Genomic DNA, 24,154 nt, shown 5'->3' on the forward strand with positions numbered 1-24,154 from the left:
TGCTTATGAAGGGGTAAGGAAACAGTATTTTCCGTAAACTCCCAAGGCTCCATTTCTGCTCTAGCCTTTCTCAAAATTCTCATTTTAAAAAGGGCTTCATGCATATGTATTACACCCGATCCTTATTCTTTACTTGTATACAGGGCATTAAAAATTTTGCAATGGCCACAAATATTAAAAATGTCTTGCAGCAAAGTTTCTCCTTCTCCTCCCACAGTACAAAAAGTATCTTCAGGCTGCGGCTGAACCTGAGAAGTTTCCTTAGTGTAGGTATTTACTAGTGAAAAATGAAAGTGGGAAATGGTTTTCAGGCTGAAGTGGCTCCTCTGACAGAGGCTTATGCTCCACAGCTGTCACTCAGGAGGACAAAGCAAGGAGAAGAAAGAAAAAGACAGCACACGCATGCCCGTCACTACTTGGAGGGAACAGTTACCTGAAGTTTAAAGGCACCTGATCACTTGCATCTCTAAACTGCAGCTCCCCCTCTGGGCTTTTGCCATCCACTGAAATTCTCTCATCTAGTTCATCAGCTGAGGACAACAGAAGATGACTGCTTGGTGGGCAGCTCTCCCAGATACGCATACAGATGGGTCTGCGTCCCTGCAGACGAGCGCACGGAGTCCAACGTGCCTTCTGCCTCACCTGGCAATGCTTTGGTGACAAACACCAAAAAGGCAGATGTGGCAGCTTCAGGAAAGCTTCTCCCAGGCATGGCTTCTTGTGTTAGGGATTCCCCCATGCCTCGTCATGAGACAGCAAATATTCACAAAGGGTTTCTCTCCAACAGAAAAGCCTTCACTGAACCATGACCCCTCATGCAATGATTTTCACACCTCCTTTGATGAACAGGATTACTTGAGCCAGGTACTACAGGAAGTTAGACACAAGTTCTTCATAGTCTACGTACTCCTAATAAAAGGAACACGGGAACTACACCACCAAACGTATGCTGGATCCTCTAGTGTCACACACTCATCATCCTGTTCAAATAAACTATCAAACAGCCCCAGATGCTCTGCCCAGGAGGGATGGTGTACCACCCGCACGTTGTACGAGAAAACCACTGGCTTGCTATGCAGCTGCTCAACACCTCACCAAGTGCAGCAGGTGCTGCAGCAAAACAACGCTCAAATTTAAATACAGCTCCAGAAATATTTTGGGATCCACAATGACTCTCCATTTAGCCACGCTCAAGCATTTTTTTGGTCTTTCTTGGATTTCCTCATGCAGGAAACCCAACTTTTTGGGAAAGGAGTTTGCACAGGTTCTTCCCTTCACATTTCCAGGAGTACCCTGGAGAAGGTCTTGTCCTGTGCGCACACAACACGTAGTTGTCGCTCCACTGAAATTACTCTGTGTCTTGCTCAAGTGATCTGAGATGGGTTAAAAGAATGCTTTGAAGCATCCCAACCAACTTTAAAGGATACTTGTCAGCAGTACAGAAGTTTATTACTAGGAACCATATTGGCTTGTGCTGGGTGGTTGGCAGACACCAAGTTTAGTGCTACTGTCAGTTGTATGAAAGTTGTATGTCAGGGTGGCAAAACCAGCCTGTTTGCTATCTAAAGTAATTAGCAATTATTTCACACATACACCCACATGAATTGTGTTAATCTTCCACACTTCAGCCAAAATAGCAGTTCAGTTCACTGCAGTCCTTTTTTGTCATTTCTGTTTTTGTTACTCACATAACGATGGTTCAAAGCAGTGAAGGGGAGCAGGAGTAATAAATAACCAGGGACCACCAGGAGTCCTAGTAAAGTTACTCTGCCCAGTCCACCACCAAAAAGCAACCTGATAGGTAGGCCATTGCTAATTAAGTTAATTACTGCACCTCCTCAAAAGAGTTCTGGTGAGTTTACACTTCCCCACTTAAGGATTAGCAACAGTTTTTTCAAATTTAGACTTGACCACCTAATCCCTTTCTGCTGAGGTATCCTGATGTTAAAAGAAGAGTGTCAATTCTTTCTTTGGGAAAGGCAATTTGATGACAGAAGTACCTCTGTTTCATTATTATTATTATTATTATTATTATTATTATTATTATTATTGAAACTAGATATTCAGACTACAGTATCAGACATGTTCTACAGCATATTCCTTACTGTGCCTACCACAAGTAGATTTTCTTTTCTGCTCTGTAAATCACCTCCGTAACTGGCTGCAACGAAGCTTTACAGCTAGATTTTGTTGCCTCTGCTGAATCACCTTTTGCCTCTGTTTTTGTAACTATTGAAAAGGTGCTGTAAATATGAAAATAAAAGGAAAGTTGCTGTGATCTTCCAAGGGGTTGCATGGTATCCCTTCTCTTTATTTTTAAGGATGCCTGCAAGCTTTAACTGCCACACAGCTGGCTAAAGGGACAGCAAGGATGAGATGAGCTGAGGGTATGCAGCCTGCAACACTAAGGGTGCCAAGCTAATTTCCTCCAGCTGAGAGCTCTGAGCACATCCACTGCTTGGAAAGCACAGAAAGTAGAAGATTTAAGAATGACTTTGGCAATGCTATTTGTGGTTTTTTTTGATCAATGACATCCTTGTGCATTGCCACATATTCATCTTTTCCTAGAAATTAATTCTTTGCCTTGTCACCAGCTGCAAATTGCAGTAGCTTGAGTCATTGGCTAATAGATCCCAATTTTCTTTCTTGAAGATATGGCAGTTGGACATTTAAAGGAAACTGTCTGGAATGATTAATTATAAATACAAGTTTATCATTCTCACTAGAATATAATTTACAATTAACATTTTAACATCAGACACAAAGTAAATGCCTTGTGTAGGGAAATAAGAACGAGAAGTACACTGTTTTCCCAGATGCGCCGTTAAAATAAGCATTAGTGTCAGCAGCCCTTCCAACATCACTTGAGAGTAAAAAGCAACCATTATCAGCCTCATTTTGAGCACTTGTAGCTACAGATGATGGTGTTTTTGAAAGCAGTCATGAGCACACCTTTACACGAGTCCTCCTAGCTGAGGTCTATGGTGCCCTGCCTCTCTCGTCTTATCAGACATTGCTCAAAACACCTCTCAGTTTATGGAGATTCCCTATCAAAAATGCTGTTCTACAGGAGTAATAACAACAGCACTTCAAAGAAATTATCAACATCTGCTGCATTTTTTGGCAAATAACACAGGTTAAAATCATCCTCTTTGCAGAGGGAACAAAAACAAGTATTAGCTATTTATGTGCTGCATAACATTCCAAGTTCACCATCAGACTGGGTAATGGACTAAATCCAGACCTTATTCAAGTTTGCTATGACTTTCAAAAGAAAAGGATTACCCTGCACAATTTTTGGAAGCATCACTGGCTCAGATTTACACTAGTGGAAATAAGGATGGAACTTAAGTACTCTGGGTAAAATTAATACTTCTTCACAATGATCACTGTTAATAAAAACTTCTAAGTACTTGCAAAGCATATGTCGGTCTATACTCATAAAAATCACTACACAGAAATAAGCCTGGCATGTGTTTTTATTTTTTTTTTAAATTTCTTTTTTTATGTTATATTAAGAAGGCATGAGTGCTTGATTTTATTTTTTTAAAAGGGGAAGGAGGAGAGTGATATGCTCTAACTGCTGTGAATGCCGCCACAAGGACCCAGAAGCTGATCAGTCAGAGGAGGACTTCTACTGAATCTATTAAGGATTTCGTTTGTGACGCCTGTTTAATTCAGTAGTGAATGACACCAGCTGAAATACATGGCAACTCACAGCTCTGGAGATCTTTTTACCAGACAAACTTCATTAAGAAGACCAAGAAATACCTGAAAACAGAAAGGAAAAGAGACACGCACAAAAAGAAATCTGATGCAAGATCCCAAAATCTGCAAATCCCCACTACCTTTGCACTTCCTTAATGACGTGCAAGAGAACAGAAAGCCTGTTAAAAATGCTTTCTACATTTGTCTTTCAAATAGCTGCAAAAGCTGCTGCTGTCCTTCCTTATGATGATCCTAAATTTCAGTGGGTGGTCTGAGCAGCACAGCGATAGACATGTCACGCTACAGCGTGGCAGGGGATGAATGGAGCGCAGGGTTTTCTAATGACAGTAGCAGGGTACGTACGTTACTTCTGTGCTACTATGGGAAAAAACCAAAAACGTCCTCAGGTGTGCTCACAGATAGTTGGGTTGTCCCATGCCCTCCTCCTGCCTGCAGTTTCCAGACAGATGAAGTCATGACAACCCTCCCACCCCCTGCAAAACGATGTATTCGCTCAAAAATGACATAAAACTGAATCTGACCTGACCCTTCAGTCACATTTCACTTCCCCTCTGACGCTTTGGGCTCTTACCTGGTGCAGTTTTGTAAGACACGGTTCTGGTGGGCATGGGTGGTGCGCTCTTCGTAACAGGGCTCGGTGCCACCTGCAGACCTTGCCGCTGCCTCTTCAGCTCCTCTTCTCGTTCCTGGGCAGCTCTGATCTCTTCTTCTATCATCGACAAAGTCCTCTGCTTCCTCGACCGTAACTTGAAAGGGCCCACGGTCACTTCAGGCTCCTGCGTGGCCAGGATGGAGGCGGTGCTCCTCAGCTCAGCTGCCTCTGAATACTTGCTGAAATAGCTGACTTCATGCCTATTTTCCTCCACAAGAAACGGCTGGCTGGCTGAGTACACGGGCGACTGCTGCAAACTCTTCCCTTCCCTGAGTCCTGAGTCCTCCTCTTTTGAAGTCTTTGGTATGGTGTCCCTTTTTTCTTGAACAGGTGAAGACACCTGGGGTGGCTCAAACATTGGGTTCTGCTGCTCCTTGGAGGCTGGAGCTGTCCCGATGGTGGCTGGCTGCTCTTTGACCGAGATCTCTTTCTCTGCTGGGATTTCTTCTTCCTTGCGGTTTGCTTTATCCGCCTGCTCGGCTATGGCTTGTTGGATGGCGTTTTGAACCAGCAGGCCAGCGTGGTACTCCAGCTGGTTGTCAATCAGCATGGAGTCTGCCAAGGCGGAGGAGGGCGAGTCACAGCCTGGGTCGCTGAACGACTTGGAGATGCCTTCGCCGCTGCATTCCGCCGGAGTGTCGGCCTGCGGGGTCTGCGGCAGGGAGAAATCAGCCAGCGAGCTTTCCTGCAGGGCACTCATGGTCTCATTGGAGGCACCACTGTCACTGATGTTATCCATGCTGAAGTCATTGGAAAGGGTCTCCAGGACGGTGGTATCCTGAGACCTGACAGACAAGTCATCCAAACCAGAGTCGAGCTCCTCTGGAGGGGAAGAGGCGCTGGCTGACTTTGGGAACTGGTCTAGCACGCCCTGTCCATCATCCTTCACTACAGTGAAGACCGCTCTTGCACTCATGAATTCTCCATCCTCCGCCCACAGTTTTGAGGCCTGTCCAGCTCTGGGGCTATCACTGCACGGTAACTCTCTTACTGGGTCAGCAGTGGTAGTCTGAGCACTTGTATCATCTTCTGAGGTACAGGAGACCTTCTGTGCTTTGACAACAGTGGCATTGTTCCCCTCAAGCTGTCCTGTTTGCCCACACACTGAAACAGGTCTTGTCATGGAGGACAGTGGTCTGTCTACATGCGGAGAATTGAGGCTTTTGTAGAAGGGTTTGATGGAGAACATTTTGGGTGTTCCTGACCGCCTTGGTGGGGCTTGACCCTGAGGTGGACCTGAATGCTCCATCAGCTGGAACTGCTTTCTGGCAGCTGAGAAGTCAATTTGCTCTGTGACAATATCCTCTTTCTTGATATTGACTGGCTCTGGTGGTACAAAGGAGCAGCTGATCTGTTTGGGGGATGTTGGTGTTGCACCTTGCTGCTGCTGTCTCTCCTTGCGCTCCTTGTACTTCTTGTGGGACTCCAGATGCTCTTCATCCAGTTGATCCTCCAGGGTCTTCTCTTGGGGAGGGTTCCACCATTTGGCAGCAATGCTGGGGTTTTTCTTGACAGCCTGGCTTTTAATGAGTTCCCTTCTTTCCTTTTCAAGTTCCATCATTTCCTCTGATGGTCTCACTTTGCGGACCCTGTATTTTTCCTTCTCTTCCTCATCTTCAAAGAGCTTTGAGGGCTTTTTGTCTTCATGGAAAGCTCGTAGTTCAAACTTAGCCTCTTTCTTAAGGGTTGTAAGAGTTGTTTCTTCATCCTTAGAGGATCTTCTAGAACTGTTTGAAGAAGTGGGACTTCCTGGCACCTTCAGACTTTCCCTAGTGTCTTCCTTCAGTCCACCCAAGGAATGGCCATTAGATTTCAGGTTCTCATCTGTTATGCTAGCTTCATGTGGTTCAACTACCAAGGGTGCCTGCTTGTCAGCTACATTTTCTTCCCTTTCACTGGGTACTGAATCATTATTGACATTAACAGATGCTTCTGAGCCATCCATAATGGAGACTGCACTTGGTTCGGGGGAGGATGTCCCATTAAAGGTATTATCTGCAGCAGAATCGCAGCAATTTGCCTCCAGCACTTCATCTAGGTATCTGATCTCTTTAGCAACTTCACTGTCCAGAGATTCGTGCCTGTCCTTAAGTCCATTGTGGCTGGCAGCAGGGGAAAAGAAGTGGGTTGGATTGTCTATGGGATGTGGTGAAGCCACTGTGGTGATGCTTTTATGTTCAGAAACTGGAACTTCGATTTCCATTTTCTCTTCCTTTGTAGCAAGCACAGTAGCTGGCTCCAAGAAATTGGCACAGTTTTGGTCTCTGTTTTTTCTCAACCTGATGTCATCCTCAGGGATTCTGGAAGATTTCTAAAATAAAACAGAACAAAACTATGATGAAGTCCTAAAAAGCAACGTTTTATTTTATGCAGAGCAAACACCATCTGGAAAGCAAATCCTAGCACTTCTTAAACTTGAGATTAAAGCAGCCCCTCAGAGCGTGGGAAGGCAAGGCAAATCATTAACACAAAAAATAGACGGTTACCTTACCATAAGCTGGACAAGGCACTAAAACAACAAACTTTCATTTAAGTATTTCCCATCTGCTTACTATCCTCACTTTGTCATTATTTCACGCTTGTGTCCTGGTTTGCCACTAAAAATGAGCTTTGGATTTCCAAGTTATTAATGGCTTGGCAGTTTAGGTTCTTCAAAGGTTTGCACATGCAGCATACAATGCTTATCATCTTGGTATTTTAAAAATGCTTTCTGCACCTAAAGGAAATCTCGTAATGCTTCTACAGATGAAAAGTATTACTGTCCCCGTTTTGCAGAAACAGATGCTAACATGCAGGAAGAGTAGGCGATTCATCCCAAATTAGGAAAAAGGATGTGGCAACAGCAGGGAATGTTCATTTCTCAGTGGATCAATCCTGGTCATCAAACACGGGGTACAATTACACAGTGCTGGGAAGACACGGGGTCTTTCTCCAGCCCACACGGAAACCCACACGCAACTGGACCTGGGAGACAGGAAGCATTTGCAACTTCCATGGCATGAAGACCACCACAAGGAGCATGACAGGGACAAGAGTCATGGTCTCCTTCCTCCCTGCTTTGATCTGCAGTGCAGATGTGCTGGATTCATATTTCTCCCTGATGTGTTCCCTCTGCTCTCAAGGAGGGTATTGAAAGAAACAGTGGTCATGTTCTGGTATGGGCAGATTTTACCCATCAAGCAGCCTACTGAACTTCCCGTGAGTAAAGTCCTTAGGACCTTTTGATTAAGCTGGTAACATGTCAATGAATTTCTCAATAATTCTCTACTGCTGAAAGGCAAAAAAAGGAAACACCAAAAGAAAAGAAGATGATATTTTGAACATTATTCTTCCAAAAGAACTTGCTATCTCTTGCTAACTCTTCCTAACTCCTGAAAACCAAAAGTGACATATCTATTCACTTTGACTAACATTTTAAAACAGAAACTTGATATCTGATGTCTCCGGCTCCCTTTCCACGTGTTTCTATGTGCGAGGCACAGGCTTGGGAAGCAAACAGCACTGATCGAACCCTGTGAACTCAGTGGCCGCTGTATGACTACAGCCACCCAACAAGGGCACTCTTGTCTGCTAGCCACCCCCAACCTTGCTGTCCCTTATCCTGCATGCTATTAATACACACTGCAGATGATCAGCTAGGAGCACAACGGAATTTACCAGTGACCTGAACAATCACATTGCCTCTGGGTTTATATAGGCAGTAAAATGCATTTGACACACCTTAAGGAATTATAGCCAGCCAGCCGGAAGACTTCTCTTTCTAAAAGCACTTTGAAAGAGTTTTCTGTCTAATTATGTAGTTGTACACAACTGAAGACAATGTTGGCTTCATCCATTAGATATGTTCTTCTTAATTGTGCTTAAACATTGGGAAAAACCTTTAAAAACAACCAACAAATGAACCTGCTTTTGTCTCTATATTTTACTTGGCATACTTCACTGGTTGTACTTGTATTTCACTTTTTATTGAACCTAGAAATTCTCCAACTGAAGTTTCTAGCAGTGCTTTTCTTAAAGCATATTACATTTTTCACCATGTATATATCTAAATGTGGCCAGTTTCTTCTTTAGTCCTATTAAAGATAATATTCAAGAAACCAGATGTTCTGCAAACAAATACAGAACAACCAGTATAAAAAGGCCTTACTTTTTTGAGTGGGCGCAGCAGGAATGAAAGAATAAACTTTCTTTTAACCTGAAAGGGCAAGAACTGCTCTTGATTTGCCTGCAGAGCTCCAGGTATCATGACACAATGGGTACTCAGGTGACAGAACTAAGACTGCAATTCCTTTCTGATATTTGGGTTTAAATCTCCCCTGCCTGACTTGCAGGTGCAAAACGGGGAATGTTGCTACCTGGAGCGGTCTGTGCAAAGGGACATAAGCATCAGTGCAGGTTTGCTGGCTGTCCCCTTTCACGCAAACCATGGATATGCTGTCATGCTCCTGTTAACATTTGCTTCTAGTCAGACAGATCAAAGCCACTAGTGACATTGGTAGCTAACTACATGTCCTCTGTAGCTGCAAGAACACATCTTCAATGGACGCAGAAAATCAGGTAATGAAGCTGTGCACCCTGGCCACTGAAACACATCTCCTTGCAGAGCTGAGCCAGAGCTGAAGGGCCCCCCAGTCCTGTGCTTCTAGGACCTCCATGCCAGGCAGCTGGGAATATGCCCCTGGTTGTCCCAGAGACCCCATTCACTAAAGCACGTCTACTTCCATCACTGCTTTAATGTATGAACTATTTCAGATCATACCATGTTTGGGTATTCAAGTTAGGGAACAGAACCACAGGTGCAGAATTTTACCAATTTCTAAACGAGTAAGAGCCTATCCTCTCCTCATAGCTGCAACCCATAGCTCACAATTGAGGCATATAGACGTAACTGTCTAATCAGGCCACACATTTATGACAGTACGTAATTCTGAAAGTGCATGTGTCTGTGCAATTAGTGTGGCATATGTAATTATGTAGTAAGATAGACGATTATGCAGTAAAACCTAGGAGGAAACATTGCTACTTATGGGAGGGAGCCTTTCTTTGCTGGGGATTAGTGACTGAGCAAGGAGGAGGGCTCCCAGCAGGGCAGAGAAGCCAGGGAGGAATGGTAGAGGAGGAAAAAAATACGATTGAAAAACCACCCAGTTTTTCCCTCAACACACTCTGGCAGAATCTGGGACAATTTTGTGAGGTCATGGCAATGAGAGCGTGCTCCAGACACGCCTGTGAGGAGAAGTCAATCTACTGACGAATTACGTGAAGAAGATAACGGAGAAGATCATAAGGATGGAAGCAGCTGACAAAATAAAGCTTTTCAAGACAGTCCAGGCCACAGAGCCTGTCCAGGGTAACTGGCTGGGTCTGGGAAAATGGCACACATTGGGATGACGACACCATGGCTGGGAGGAGGCTTGGAGGGGGAGGGTGGTGGGATGCACACAGACCCCCTGCCTCGGATGCTGGGCAGAAGGAGGCGAGCTTGCCAGGGGGCTGCTTTTGCTCCTCGGTGATAAGTATGTACCAACCGCTTTGTGTTTGCCGCCTACAGGGAGAAGGCTTTTCAAAGCCTGCACCATTACAAAGGCCTGTAAATGGGAAAAGGGCTGCATTCAATCCTAATTGTAGTCAGCAACACAGCGTTCACAGTGATTCCCATACACTGCCCATCTAGACGCAGATTTTCCAGAAGTTACTGTTACATTTACACAGTCTCTGAATGAGCATTCATTTCTGTTTAAGTCAAGATGCAACGGGGTAATTAGTGTCATTTCTACAATGCTGCTGCACTTTAGTAAACTGCAGTTATTAGCAGCTTAGAGAATTATTAGCATATTTCTTCCTTGGTTGAATTCTTCATCTACAAAAGTGTAAGTGTTTGGGCAATCAGCTCTTTTAGGAGGAAAAAAATGTGGGTGTTCTACTAGCAAGACCCAGTGAATGTACTGGCAGTGCCTTCCTTTGTTTGATGCAACGCAAAATGCATATGACAACAAGTGGGAGGCAATTCTTCTGAGCCACATCGACATTCTTCTGAAGCAACAGCACAGGGCGGGGGGGGAGAAGATTAAACAACTAAAAACATTTCCTAGTTTAAAAAATCTAAAACACAGTCTCCTCATTGTGGGCTTCTACCGACCACTCCAGCCAAGTCTCAGGACAGCTTTTGATGCTGTTGGTCTCCTGGCGTCATTAGCATTGTCAACTTCCCATTTCTTCAAATTTCATTTTCCTTTGGAGATGTCTTGCACTGCACCCGCTTCTCCTGCCACTGCCTGATGAGCCAGTGCTTTGTTCAGCCCTCTCCCCTCTGCTCTTGGATGTAACTCTTGCGTTCGCCATGCCTCCAGCAGTTTTAGTACAACACTGTAACTTAAAATCACATTTGCGTATGGTTGACTTGCTAATCCACACCTCCCTGCTGATGTCAATCATCTCCCTCTTCACCTACTGTCTTGGCCTGCTTCTCCAATGTCTCTTTGCAAAGGAGAAGGAACCAAATGAAAGATTTGCTAGGGGGTTGAATCTGGCAAACCTTCAAGAGCGCGGCTGCTTTCATTCAGCTCATCCTTTTGAAGAATGCAGTCACCATCTGCATCACATACGGAGCCAGTCCCAAGCACTGCAAAGATACAGAAGTCATCTGCGTCTCTGTGCTTCCAGACGGCCACCCTGTCCACTGAGAAAACCCCTAGCCAACACAGGCATCACTCCACTCTTGCTAGCAACAGCAAGTATTTCTTTAGAGGAATCGTTCTCTGTAGAAGAATGGTACAACATGGAAGTGCTGCGGTTCTTAACGAGTAAGAAAAGCAAAAGCAGAGTTGTACAAGGTGCTAGCACCCACCCCTCACAGCTCATGTTCACTACCACACAGCAGGTTCTCAGAAAGGTGCCACCATCCCACCCCATCCCAGACGGGAATGACAGCCCAAGCCACCGTGACAGCTCCCGTCTCACGCTGGCTGGTGTGCTCCCTCCCTCCCACAGCAGCTGCCACCCTGGCCACCTCCAAAGATGTGGTGATCCCCCTCGTCACTGGAGGGACAAGACTGCTCCAGGTAGGAGCCTTTGCAGCAAGCAGTCTGAAGAAATGTGCCAGACACTTTCTGTTTTGGAAATTTCCTGTTATGGTGAGCTAAGAGAAAGCAGCAACAGAGAAAAACTCTTCAAAAAGATCCTGGAACTGGAGAAGAAATGGGATGTGGCTGATGATGGGCGGCTCAAGGAAAGGAAGAGGATTTCTACTCACACTGCCTACAGGAACCATGTCTTTTCATTTAAAACAAGAAAAAGAAAGCTCAAACCCAAAGTGTTGTCTTCTTGCTCCTGCAAGAAAACGCCCCATTTTCTGTACGATATTTTTATACCAACTCCTAAGGGTTTTAAAAATACTATGGAAAGTGTTGTCCAAAAAGATTATGATTTTTCACTTAAAGAAACTGGATAAAATTCAAATTTCAGGGAAAAAAATCCTCAAATCCCGTTGCCAAATTTTGTTGAATTTAAGACATGTCAGGCACATGCTGGCACTCCCTTGAATAGTTCCATTCATAATCCTACTTGCACACAAAAAGCGAAACCTGGCCTGCTCCTCTCAGAGTGCAGTACAGAGTGTCTTCAATACACAGACGGAAACCATTTCCGATGACTAAAATGTATTAGCGTTGAGTGTCGCAAGTGACATTCTTTGTGAGCAGCTCCCTGTGCTCCTCAGTGACTTGACTGAGGTAGCCAGACAGCACAATAGGCAAATTTCCTTTATGAAAAGCTGGTTTATCTCCTTCTAAACACTTCAGAAATCACAAGAGTACCGTCTAAAAATCAATACAACTGCACGCTACCTCCCCCTAAGAAGCAGCGGGGGGCTCTTTTGGAATACAGATAATAATAAGGGACGTGGGGATACAGTGCCCAAACAAGTGGCTACTTGGCGAGCTTGCTGTGTGGCATTTTCTGAGTGGTTTTCCATACGTCCTTTTTTTGTCTGTTTTAGAGAAGGAGTTGTGATTGCATTTGCCCAGAAAGCATGTGAAAGGCTTTGCAAAATTCTTTTTCATTCCAGCTGAGCCACAGGCTTCAGCTTCCCCATGTGATACGCTATAAACCTCTTTTATCAAATCAAAGTCCAATCTTCTTTTGCTGCTGTAATAAATTAAGGATGGCGAAAAATGGCTCAAAAATGATGAATACTTTAATGATGAGCATATACTGTACGGTAGGATATTTTAATGATGAGCACGTAATGAATGATACCGTATTTTTCCAAACATGCCTCCATAGCTCCAGTATTTTCTGTGCCCTCAAAGACAAACAGCTGAAGCTTTTCCTGGGCAAGCCAGGATCCACCTTTGGAATAACCCTTACTACTTCCCACTAAATCCAAAGTATGGAAATTGGAAGCAGTTTTCTACAGGTAAGAAGCCACCTGATTCTTTATGGGAAGAGTTATTTTCTCTTACTCCCTAAAAATACAGATCTGGTCTTTCTGTGAAGAATTCGCAACTCTAATGACTGGATTTCAACTATTGCTACAGAGGCAATAAAACCAGATATCTTCCTTCTTTAAATTAAATGCTTGTGTAGCTGTTGTGAAAAAATCAACAACTACGGCTAAGCAAAGGCTAACTACTTTTTATTAAATATTTTAATTCCTGCAAAGAACTGTAATTGCATGAAGCACCTGCATAGACAAAGTGATTTAAATGGAAATGAATATTTAGGGACAAAAGGCTGCTAAAATCTGAATGAAAAGAAGCATCATCACCTCTGATAAAGAAAAAACATCACAGAGGTTATTAGAGTATGATGGTTACATAGCTGGCACTAGGGAAAGCAGGATATATCCAAGTGGTGTAGACTTGGACACTACAGTGTGTGGGGCTGGTTAGCTTTGCTGTGAAAGCTCTGTTCATTTCTGCAGTAATCAAGATGCAAATCTGAAATTACAGGAAGCTGTGATTAAACTTTCATTCAGAAACTGCAGCACTGTTTGGTACTGCCACACTCCACGTCCCTCATTTTCTATCAGCATCCAGATAAGAGGATGCCCTGAAGAGCTCCAGAATAGCATTTCACACACACGGGGGGAACCGGAAGCTCCTAGTACCCAAGAGATCAGTAAATTGGTGAGATTGGATGATTTCAGGTACAAGAACCTGCATTCAAAAGACCATTCTCTTGTTCTCTGCAATGTTGGCTTCTTGTAACGTAGGTCAGCCTGAAAGTGCAACTGAATTAGAGCAGTAAATGCATGCGTAAGAAGGCATTTCATCCAGAAAAAATGTGTTTTTCAACTCTCTCATCATTCTCATCAGTTCAAATCCCACTCCTGATGCTCCTTTCACTTCCAAATTGATTTCTATCTCAAAAGAAAAATGCACAGTTAAGTACTATTTCTTTTATTGCTTCACACAGTTCCCCAGGACAGAATGACCAGGACAGTACACTCTGTGTGAGGGCATGGGAAATAAACCAATGCTGCAGAGAGGCAGCACTAGACTCAAGGTCAATACAAACGTATTAGCTTATTAATCAATCACAACACCACAGATGGTTAGTCCTTTTCGACTTTGTTACACATTTTTCCTAAGGCTTACTTTTCCGTGGCTTGTCTCTAAAATCTGTCTTTGCTGAAACAAGAATGAATGCTTCCAACAGCTGGGATATTTGATTTACAGAGTGTGTGGTGCTTAAGTCACTTAAAATGGTAAATATGATCTCCTGAAGCAGTCTCCAATGCTACCTAAAGAAGCGCAATGGTTTGCTGGAGGCAATGAAGAGCATCACATCCAACTAACACATAAGGAGCATTACACAATTAGAAAATTGTCCACTACCTGGCAGGGAATACAAGGTATGATACAATCCTTAAGGAACAGAAGGAGAATTTCTTCTTCAGAGCCGAAGGTCACAGATGAGGTCCTGTACCATGAACCGCTGCATTTGCAGAGTCCACTTGGATAGGTTCAGTCGGTGCTGGTGTATCTGAGCTCAGAGCTCACGGCTCTGCTGTCAGTAGCACTCTCTCACGTTCAGCCTCTGGTTTGATGTTAAGCGAAAGCGGAGAAATCCCAGTTGAGTAAGGACAGAAAAATGTTCCCCTTAACAGAGTGCCCAGTATAGATACTGAGTTGAGCAGAACACGGCTTCTGAATGTATGCATGAAAAATCACAGTTTCACAAAATGCTGCAGTCGAAACCTGCCCAACACACGTCGAGGATGAAACAATTGCTCTGGTAAAGCATGATCTAATCCCAGCGGGGAGGGGAAAGGACGCTAAACTAAGCCTTGCTTTTAATACTCTCTAACCCATCTAGATAATGTCTGCACAAGGAAAGGGTGACCTTTATGGTCACTTGCACGAAAAAACAATGAGACAAGGGGATTTCCAAAATTCCTTAGTCTTTTCATGGGGGGCAGGAGGTTCCTGTTTCATCTAAAGAATGGAGCTACAACTCTCCTCTGTAAATGCAAGATCTAGAGAAAAATACTGGCATATTAATCATTTTGGTGCATGAGAAAGGGACCTCCTGAGGAAGGAATTTGGGTTAGGCAGGGGCAGGAGGAAGGCAGTAAATGGAGACAAAAGGCCACACAGTTCACTCGTTCTTCAAGCAGATCTTACGGCTGCTAGGAAAACTGTTTTAATACATTGGAGGAACAGAGATAAACCTGCCATAAGCGCACAAGTAGCCTTTCTGAAATGTTTTAGTATTAAATTAAAGTCTTCTGATGATACAGATTCTTTCACTGGCTGATACAGTTCTGTAAATCTTTCATAAATGGCCTAAACTGCATTTTCTGAACAAAGATACATGATCTCTCTATGCTGGAGCTCTTTCACCACTTACTTTCAAGGGCAATATAGTAGGAACTGAATGCTTTAACTGAAGCAAACACCTACAAACCTTTGCAAACAAAGGCTAAGATAGATTATTTTTCACTTTCTTTCACTTCTCTGCTGCACAAATGCCAACTGCCAGAGATCATACTGCTTTTAACTATTTCCTAAAGCCTAATTGATACTTGCTGCACTTCTAAAGGGAACGGTTGTTCAAATCTACTGGAGTTTTACAGTTAGGAGTGATGCTGCAGAGAGGGCTAAAGGAACAAATGATGCTCAGAAATGTGAAAAAAAGACTAAACATCTATTTCTCTTTGAGAGTTGAAGAAGGTTAAGAATTTTTATTGATGCTTTGCCTCTATCAGAAGGACTTGCTACAGCTGCTCTCATCCATTGGGTTAAGACCCATCACAGCAAAATCTCCTTGAATGAAGGTATGCCTCGGTAACTGTGCATGGTGCAGTGCGTCTCACCTGATGGTAGCCTGCTCCTCCTGGAGCACAAAGAGCAGGACAACGTATATTTCACTGCAGGCAGTGAGCCTTGGGAGGGTTAGAGCACCAGGGCTGAACCAGCCAGCTGGCTTGAGCACTCCATGGATTGCCTTCTTCCTAGTTTTTCAAGGAAATGGGGTTATTTTAAAGCTAGAGAACCCTAAAACTCTCTATAAAGACAGTGCACCTAGTGGCTTAAAAAGGTCCCAACATGGATTTAGCTTTACCCAAAATGTATTTTAGGCTGTTACCTCCAGACTCAGGCAAAAGCAGATCACTGGAACATTATCAAAGGAAAACTGAGAGGACATTAAGAAAGAGGAAGTCTAGCCTAGTCCTAGCTCAAAAATCGCTTGAATTACACAAGTGGAGAGGGGGAAAATATGATGGTTATCAAAGGATATAACTGAAGTCTCTGCCAATAGCTGTGTTACGCACACAAGTGAGGAGAGAAGCCACTTCCAACAAGAGCCACCTCCAACACCACCTCCCCTGAGTCATGCTCTCCAACGTGTCACCACACTCGGAGCCCATCAGGAAACCACCACACAAAAATGCTTTCACTCCAGTCCCCTTTTCCAGAACACACCACGGTGAAAAAAGCATTTGGGCTACAAGCTAGAGGTTTTACACAAGAGCCAAAAGCTTGTAACTCTAGTGGACTGCAATTTGCAGGGCTTTTCCTCTAAGGGTATGCACGTAATTTAACTTTCTGGATGGTGCACGTAGAAAAATAACCATACAAAGACACATACCCACAAAATGAAAACTGCTATCATTAAATGATGAGTCCAATGTAGCCAAGATGATCAGGGGACTTTGACACACCATTTCAACAAACGGCCAGCAAATAAGTAATATGTAACAGAAAACGGTAGGGTCTACAGAACAGTTTTGCTAGTTTACTGAGGCCAAATGTGTACAGTCTCTAAAAAGGAGGATGTTGCTAAATTCTCCACATGCCATTGCTGTCCCCAGGCTATAAATATGACCTACCATGTGAGTCAGGCGTTGTGAGCAGTTGGCAACTTCATCTAGGCTTTGCTCATAACACAAACTAAGCACTACAGTCATCTCACTATCTCCTGCAGGAGAATATTTCATTGAAAGTGAGACTTGGATAGGATTTTTTTCTGATTCCTTATTTGGGAAAAAGGCAGTTGAGAAATCCCAGGGAATAAGACATTCCCTTTCAGCACCTACTACTTCCCGTCCCTCTGCCCCTGCTCCCCTCCCCTCTTCCAACCAAAGACTCATTATTCCTTCTTTTCCTGCTGAAAAGCCACTGATTAAATGACCTACAGCACATCTGGACTACATTAGGATATTATTTGATTAAGGCATTCATCACTTGCTCTTTCAGCAAGTGGAGAATTAAGATAATGGTGAGGGAAAATGGTGTTAACTGAACGGGCTATTCCAACTTAAACTGCTCTGCTTGAAAAGTCCAATTGCTCCAGTCCCTCAGTTGTGAGCTCTTTTTTTCCTAATTACAGAAAAATGAAATAAATATTGGTTAATTCATTTAATGTTGGAAAGATCATTAGCGCCAAGTAAGCTGTTACATTAAGGGTTGCTGTCATCTGTATTTCACAGACAATTTGCTATCTGATAGGAAAGGCTTGCTTGGAGGTATTTCAAACAGTCGTAAAGAGGCTCCCCATCAACCTGCAAACAGCACCTCACATTTCTGTACAAACAGAAGTTTGACACATTCCGGGTCAACTTGTTTTAGAGGAGAGAGGGAACAGGCAAAAATGGCTTAACCAGATCTGCTCAAAGGAGTATTGTTTATCAGCCCATTACACAAGCAGTAAGTCAGTTTTCAGTATTTGAAGTGACTGCATGAGACTTCAGCTATGGAGTCTGTGTACGTAAAAGCCAAAGCACAGGCTAGAAGGAAAGATCATGTCGTCTTGGCTTTCAGATACTTTACCCTAAAATATCCTTCCTCATTTCTCAGGAGCTAAAGAATGTGCTATCCTGGTGCATGCACAGAGGTATCAACTAAGTGTCACAGTGTGCATCAAATGCCATAGAAACCAGGAATGTTGTTTCTGCTAAATGTGACTGCTCACAGCACTATGCTTAATTTCCTCCAGTGCTAAACAGCTAAAAGATGAAGCTGAACAGACACCCTTAAAGCCTCTTTATCAACTGAAGTTTGCTTTACAGTGTCAAGAAGGATAACACACTCGACTAGCGGGAAACATATCCCCCAGAACAATTAAAGAGTTCAGCTAAAAGACTTTGCTGGTGCTGCCTAAACAATATAGACACTGAACATGTGGGCGGTTTTCCTAGGTATCGCATGTACAGGATATACAAAAGTATCTTTTCGCCCTAGAACCAATATTCTACTGTATTACACGCAAGTAGAAAGTTGTAAATTTCAGAAAGCTCTGCCTGCTGTTTACAATGAACAGACCAGCCACAGAGTGACGAATTCCACAGCCATCACAGGGAAAAATGGTATTTTAAATAATCTTCCCGCCATCGAATGATAAAGGCTCAATGAAGATACAAGTCACAGGTCAGAAATCTTAGCTTACCCTTTCTCTCTCTCTGTTCCTGTAAACTCTGAAGCAAACCCAAGAAATGTCGTTTTCCGCAAGAGCCTTCACTTTTTTTGGCTTGTTAAGTCAGACTCCTTCCCCAGCTCGTTACAGGACTGTGATGTCATAGGCTGAGGAAGGGCTGGTTTAAAAAAAAAAAGGCAGCCCACACCCTCAGCCCATTCACACAAAGAGGCTGTTTTAAAAGGAAAATGCCAGTTCACAGTACTCAAAAAGAGCATGACTTCACTTAACCTGTAAGGGACCCACCTCCTTAGAGATCCCTTCGAAAGCATCACGTTGGCAACAGACCCAAAGACCTGTTTTCAGCTAGCATATGCAGGGGTTTACTGCTGTGGGGGGGTTTTTTGGGGGGGGCGGTGGAGGAGGGGGAGAGGCACAACCCAACAACACAGCATGTGGCTGGCTTTGTACTAGAAAGGAGGAATTACACGAAGGGCTGCTGTGAAAGACACAAGCTCCAAGCAGTAATTTGCAGTATTTTTTTACCTACTAGGAAACAAAAAAAGGATTGACTATATTAATTCCACACGAGAGGCTTAGACGTTAACTGAAGTGCTTAGGGCACCTTTGGTAACCTTCTGCTTCAGAAGACTTGGGTCAGGGCAGTGGTCTCCAGACCGTAGGAAATGTGTTAGCCACATGGAAAACAACTGAAGACAGGGAACATAAAAAAAAAAAAAAAAAATTAGAAGGGAGGGGGATTGGGAAAAAAAAGCACAATGTTTTCTACAGCACAGTACTTGTTCATTACTGCTGCCTGTGGCTAGTGACATTTGAGTACCCCTGGATTAGGTTTCCTGGAGGCTTGATAGTTAAAGCTAAAAACATGAGCCATGCTGACCAGGCATCCCCTGCAAAGGCCCTCTGGACTTTGGGTTAAAATGGCTTGAGTTTAGTGTCACCTTACACGTGTTGCTATAGATGACATAGCTTAAGTGTTGGAACGGCGTATTTTACTCACCTGAAGAATTATGTAAGACATTAACTTGCTTTCTCACTACTTCTAGGGCATCAGCAAAGGGAAGGCACAGCCACCCTCTACCAGCAATGATGAAAAAGAACAGCAGAGGTATTTTTGACGCGAGAACCCTTGAAGGCAGTGGTAGCTCACTTCATCCGATGCTCGACCACCTGCCTGAACCGTGTTAAATGAGGCAAATCAAGCCTCTACAGTTTTAAAACACGTAGGCAAGAAGCCCCTTGTCACCTTTCGAATGAATCTATGAAAACAGAAGGGAAACAGGGTTCTCACAGGAAAAAAAGAAAAGGCACTCAACGTCCCTGTCCTAAAATAAAACTAAGAGTGGCTTTGGTGAGCCTGTAGTGACAGGAAATACTGTGTGCTTTCATATACCACCTCTCATACTGTCTCAAACAAGGGGCAGATATTATAATACACAGTTATAACTTTTCCCATATTACCTTTTTTTTTTTCCTTTGGATCATCCAAAAATTCTACCCTATGATGAGGGATAAACACCTCACAGAGAAATTAAATTCTGTATTAAACTGTATGGATATAAAACGCAATTTCTATAGCTCCTTATTGATTAAATATGAAGTTCAAGTAACCTGCTTCAGCTGTCGTCGCTGAAGGAGCAGAAGACCACAGGAGATTTATCTTACGAACCCTCCCTGCCACCAACCATCTGAAGCCCCACATGCCCTGGAGGTCACTGGAGGACAGAGCTGTAACTGGAGCACTACCCAGGTGTGCAGGAGATGCTGCTCAAGGCACTCGTTTCCTACAGACTCACACAAGTTGCCCACTTGACATGCAAATGCTCAATTTTCATTGAAACCTAAAAGACTTGCACTAGAAAATAGCTTTTTTTAAACTCATCTGTTTCTCATGCCAGTTAGTTTTGGAAAAGAGGAGTAACAACATTTCCTTAACATATTGTTATGTTGCAAGAATGAACTGGGCTACTGGTGATGAAAATCTTGGGTACATTATAGCAGTGTAGCTTAGTGGCAAAGGCAGCAGATACACCCTGTTCAACCCTCTTCTGCTAGAGCTGGCCTCAAATAAACAAACAACCCTCTTCCCCCTCAGGAATTCAGACCCACCATTACCATCAACTTTAAATAAGTTGGGTTTTGCTTTTTGGTTGGTTTTTTTTTTGTTGCTAAAGCCTTAGTCCGTTCCAATAGAACCTCAAGTTTATTTAAAAAAAAAACTTCTAGTACTCTTGGTTGAAATGAAAAGCTTGAAGAGAAACTTGAAATAGCTGAATGATCAAGAAACAAATAAAAATGCCAGGAGTCTATCTCAAAGTGGTCCAAGAATACTTTAAAATGTGATTCCTCTCACCTTCTTGAAGTGCAAAGGTTCTTAATAGGTCTGCATTTCAAACCACCTCTCCTGCACGACTGGAAGCAGTAAGTCCCTGGGACCTGGGTCCCCTGCATCACGCTATACTGAAAGGCAGTAAGTGTACGAAGACTGAAATGCGGTGCAGATTCTGTATGAGTATCACAGATCCTCCAAACAATCAGCAAGTATTGTCTCCTGGAGACATCAAGGGCAAGATTATAAAACACAGAGTGATGCTGGCCTCACTTGCTGAGAAAAAAGGAGCATTTCGAATCGATTTACCTTTTTCAGGCCTCTAATCTTCCAAATTTGCAGCACAAATGCACATTAAAGCCAAGGACGCTGGATTTTGTGGCTAAATCTGTGGACATGAAAAGCTAGTATGAGGCAGGCAACTCCTATTTTTGGCTGCAGATCTGAGGATCCTCAGGTCTGCAGCCAAATTTGTCTCGCAGAATGGCAGGTCATATGCAGTTTTAGTGCTGAATTAAACTTATCAATGAGAAAGACTCTAACTGGCCACAAGACTGCTTCTGCCCGTGCCAGGAGGCCACCAGTAGAGGCAGATGAGACCAGTAAGCAAGAGCTCGACCAGCCAAAGAAAAAGCTGTAGGTGGCACCATGTTTTCTGGAAGGGCCTTGTGACTTTGCAAAACTTCTTTAATTCAAAGCAGCCCTCCTTTGTGAACCTTCAAGATATGTGATGAGGCACTGGATGTGAGGCACAGCCTATGCTATGAGCATTTCTGGGAGAAGTCATCTCAGATTTCACCTGCTGGTTGCAACTTGTGGTTATGTTTAAATGCAGCAGGGACCATGATGTCTTTAAAAATGTGGCAGAAACAGAGATTTGCGGTGTTATACCTCTGGATTAAGTAGTAACAAAACTATAGCAGTCACATAAACTCAAGCCCTTTCAGCTACCTCAGGACACAGATGCTTCTCTATCAGCCCAAAGATCTTCCCAGGCTGTAGATAACTGCACCACTTGAGCCACAGGGTCAACCTGTTGCAAAGGGCTAATTCTATTCTTGAAACATGTGCTTGGAGGAAAAGAAAAAAACCAAAAAAAACCAGAGGTGCTCCTCTTTATGAAAAGTGCGTGCAAGCTTAAAGTAAACCAAACAAATCCTCTTGTGCATCCCTTTCCTGTTCAGGAACCCTGCCTGACTTTCTGAGCCTGTTGGACTAGCACCGTTATATGGCCACTAAATTCAAGATGTGCAATAGCAGAAGAAAAAATAAATACCAGAAGTATTCCCTTACCTCCTTCTGTACCAACAGTCTTTTCACAGCACATATCTCATTAGAGAAAGTGTTCTCTCTCCTCTGTATGACAGCAAAGTTGCCTGCACATGAAGGAAGGTCTTAGGGGACCAGAGCCACCATTTCAGCTCATTATCTTCAAACTATGTTATCTCCACAGATCTCTCTGTCTGGGACTGCAACACAAAAAGTGCCCCACAAAGCTGGCTGCTGGAAGCAAAACGGGTGCTTGAGCATGCAACTGCTAAAGTTTACTAAACATTTTGAGGATCTCCCTCTCATTTCTAATACCTCCTCTACAAATCTACCCTAACAAGCCAGCAGAGAAATAATTATGGGCAGTGAACATTGGAGGACGTCATGTGCAAGGGATCCAGAGTAAAACAACAAAGATACAGGAGATATGGTAAGGCTTTTAATGCCAGCCCTGTCACTGGCTGGTTCGGTGGTTTTTGGCTTTTCAGTGAACTGCTCCATTCTTCAGCCTTCTTTCCAGGTAAAACATTTCTGACTTCTCTGCGTGGCCCCACACGGCGCGAGGAGACGCAGGGAGCACAGGTCAGGAGAGCGGAGGCAGTTTTCTGCGCAGGTGCCCATCCACCAGTGATGCTGGTCACATCACGCCTGCTCACAAGCCAGTTTTCACTTTTTGGCAGAGAGGGCTCATAGCAGCCAGGAAAGCCAATCTGACAGAATTCTTTCTTCCAACAAATATTTTTAAAAAATAAATAGTTTTCTTGGATATTTCCCCATGTTGAAGTTGATAACCAGCAATTACAAAGAATTTAATCTGGTGAGCAATCTTAATTCTTCTTCCTCCTCCTTTCACGGAAATCACACTGTTTAAACTTCTATTTATTTTATGAGAACAAATTGGCTCTGTCAGTTTAATTTCCCCTGGTGCTGTAACGGGACCTGCTGTTCTTCTTATAAAGACAACTGGGATGAGACAGAAATAAAACCAATTTCTAAGGATAGGCTGCATGGACAGCTCGCTCACACCTGAAACCTCTCCTTTCCAGAGCAGACCCCCCACCCAACACCCTCGTTTCACACAAGGTCTGGTCTGCCGCCATAGCAGCAGGAGAATAACTGCTCAGCATGAATTACCCAAGAATGGCCACCGAAATACACTTTTAAGAGGAAATTGTCACATTAAACTTTGATGAGGGAGCAGAGGGCTCTTACATTTCAGTAGTGCTTTGCATTTTCTGGGTGACTCACGGTGGGGAGGTGCAGTATGGTCGCTTGCTGCTGCCCACTTTCACAGGGGAAGGGACCAGCGCCAGGCGCTGTCGCTGCTTGCTGTCAGGACTGTGTCCTCTCATGATGGAGAAAGACTACAGCTTCTTCAGAAAGAAGATGCCTCCGGTGTGTACTCACCCTCGCATGAACGTGTACTCGTGCTGGCAGCTGGACTGGGTAATGTAAGTAAGACTCGCACCTCAGAAACCTTTAACCCTGGTTTGTGTTCAAGCCAACTCAAAGAATACCTGGAGGCCCTCTCTTGATGCTACTTGGATTGAAATTCATTTGCAAGGCTAAAAACAGCATTCATGCTTCTTATTTCCCAGGCTGAACAGGTAAAACTTCTTAAAAGATGTGTTCACACTTGACTGCTCTGGAAACTGGGGCTCAGGGGCATTCTCCATTCAGAGAGAAAATGGCACGTGGCATGGTTCCTATTCCCAGCACGGCAAACATAAAATACCTTGTCAAAATTACAAGGGCGGGTGCCATAAATGCCAATCAGCTGACAGTGCAAGATTTCACAAAAGCAACATGGCTGGAAAAACAAGTGAGAAAGGTCATACAGCATCCCACTTACTTGTTTTCCTCACATACTTACAGTTAATACTTGGCTGTTCAACTCCTTATCAACTCTGGCAAGCAAACAAGGAATCGGAAATGACAAATTACTTGTGTTTGTTGCAAGCCATATATAGGGGAAAAGACTTCCTCTCCCCTCTCGTCTTTTCTCCACTTTTTCAGTACCTCTCAAAAGCACTGGCTTATCTACAGGCTTTTGTTGTGGGTGCTGAGGTGGGTGAAATCTGCACGCCACAACCCGTGACAGCAGGTGTGACCACTGCCACCCACTGCCATCCCTGTGGCCGTGTACTACAGTCACTTCACAGTAAACTTTTCACCTCCGCTCTCTGCAGTTTAAAAGCCTAAATCTTTAAAAGCCTAAGTTTCAGCATCCCTCGCTGGAGAGGCATGCAAGCAGGTGAGCTTCTCCTTAGTGTTAAAGGTGAGGTAACTCAAGC

General features: G+C 43.7%; 1 protein-coding gene across 5 annotated transcripts in view; it reads right to left on the reverse strand.

The window, feature by feature from the left end:
* The window catches only part of PALM2AKAP2 (PALM2 and AKAP2 fusion), a 277,549-nt gene that overhangs the window by 18,052 nt on the left and 235,343 nt on the right, over positions 1 to 24,154 (reverse strand). For 4 of the 5 annotated variants that reach the window (XM_075488516.1, XM_075488518.1, XM_075488517.1 and 1 more), the window contains one exon: positions 4,301 to 6,692. In XM_075488516.1, coding sequence (XP_075344631.1) covers positions 4,301 to 6,692 — 2,392 coding nt within the window. Of the gene's footprint in view, positions 1 to 4,300; positions 6,693 to 14,220; positions 14,312 to 24,154 lie in introns of those variants that run through there. The other variant, XM_075488520.1, reaches the window with a different exon arrangement.

This window comes from Mycteria americana, chromosome Z (genome assembly GCF_035582795.1).
Source record: "Mycteria americana isolate JAX WOST 10 ecotype Jacksonville Zoo and Gardens chromosome Z, USCA_MyAme_1.0, whole genome shotgun sequence".
Taxonomy (NCBI): Eukaryota; Metazoa; Chordata; class Aves; order Ciconiiformes; family Ciconiidae; genus Mycteria; species Mycteria americana.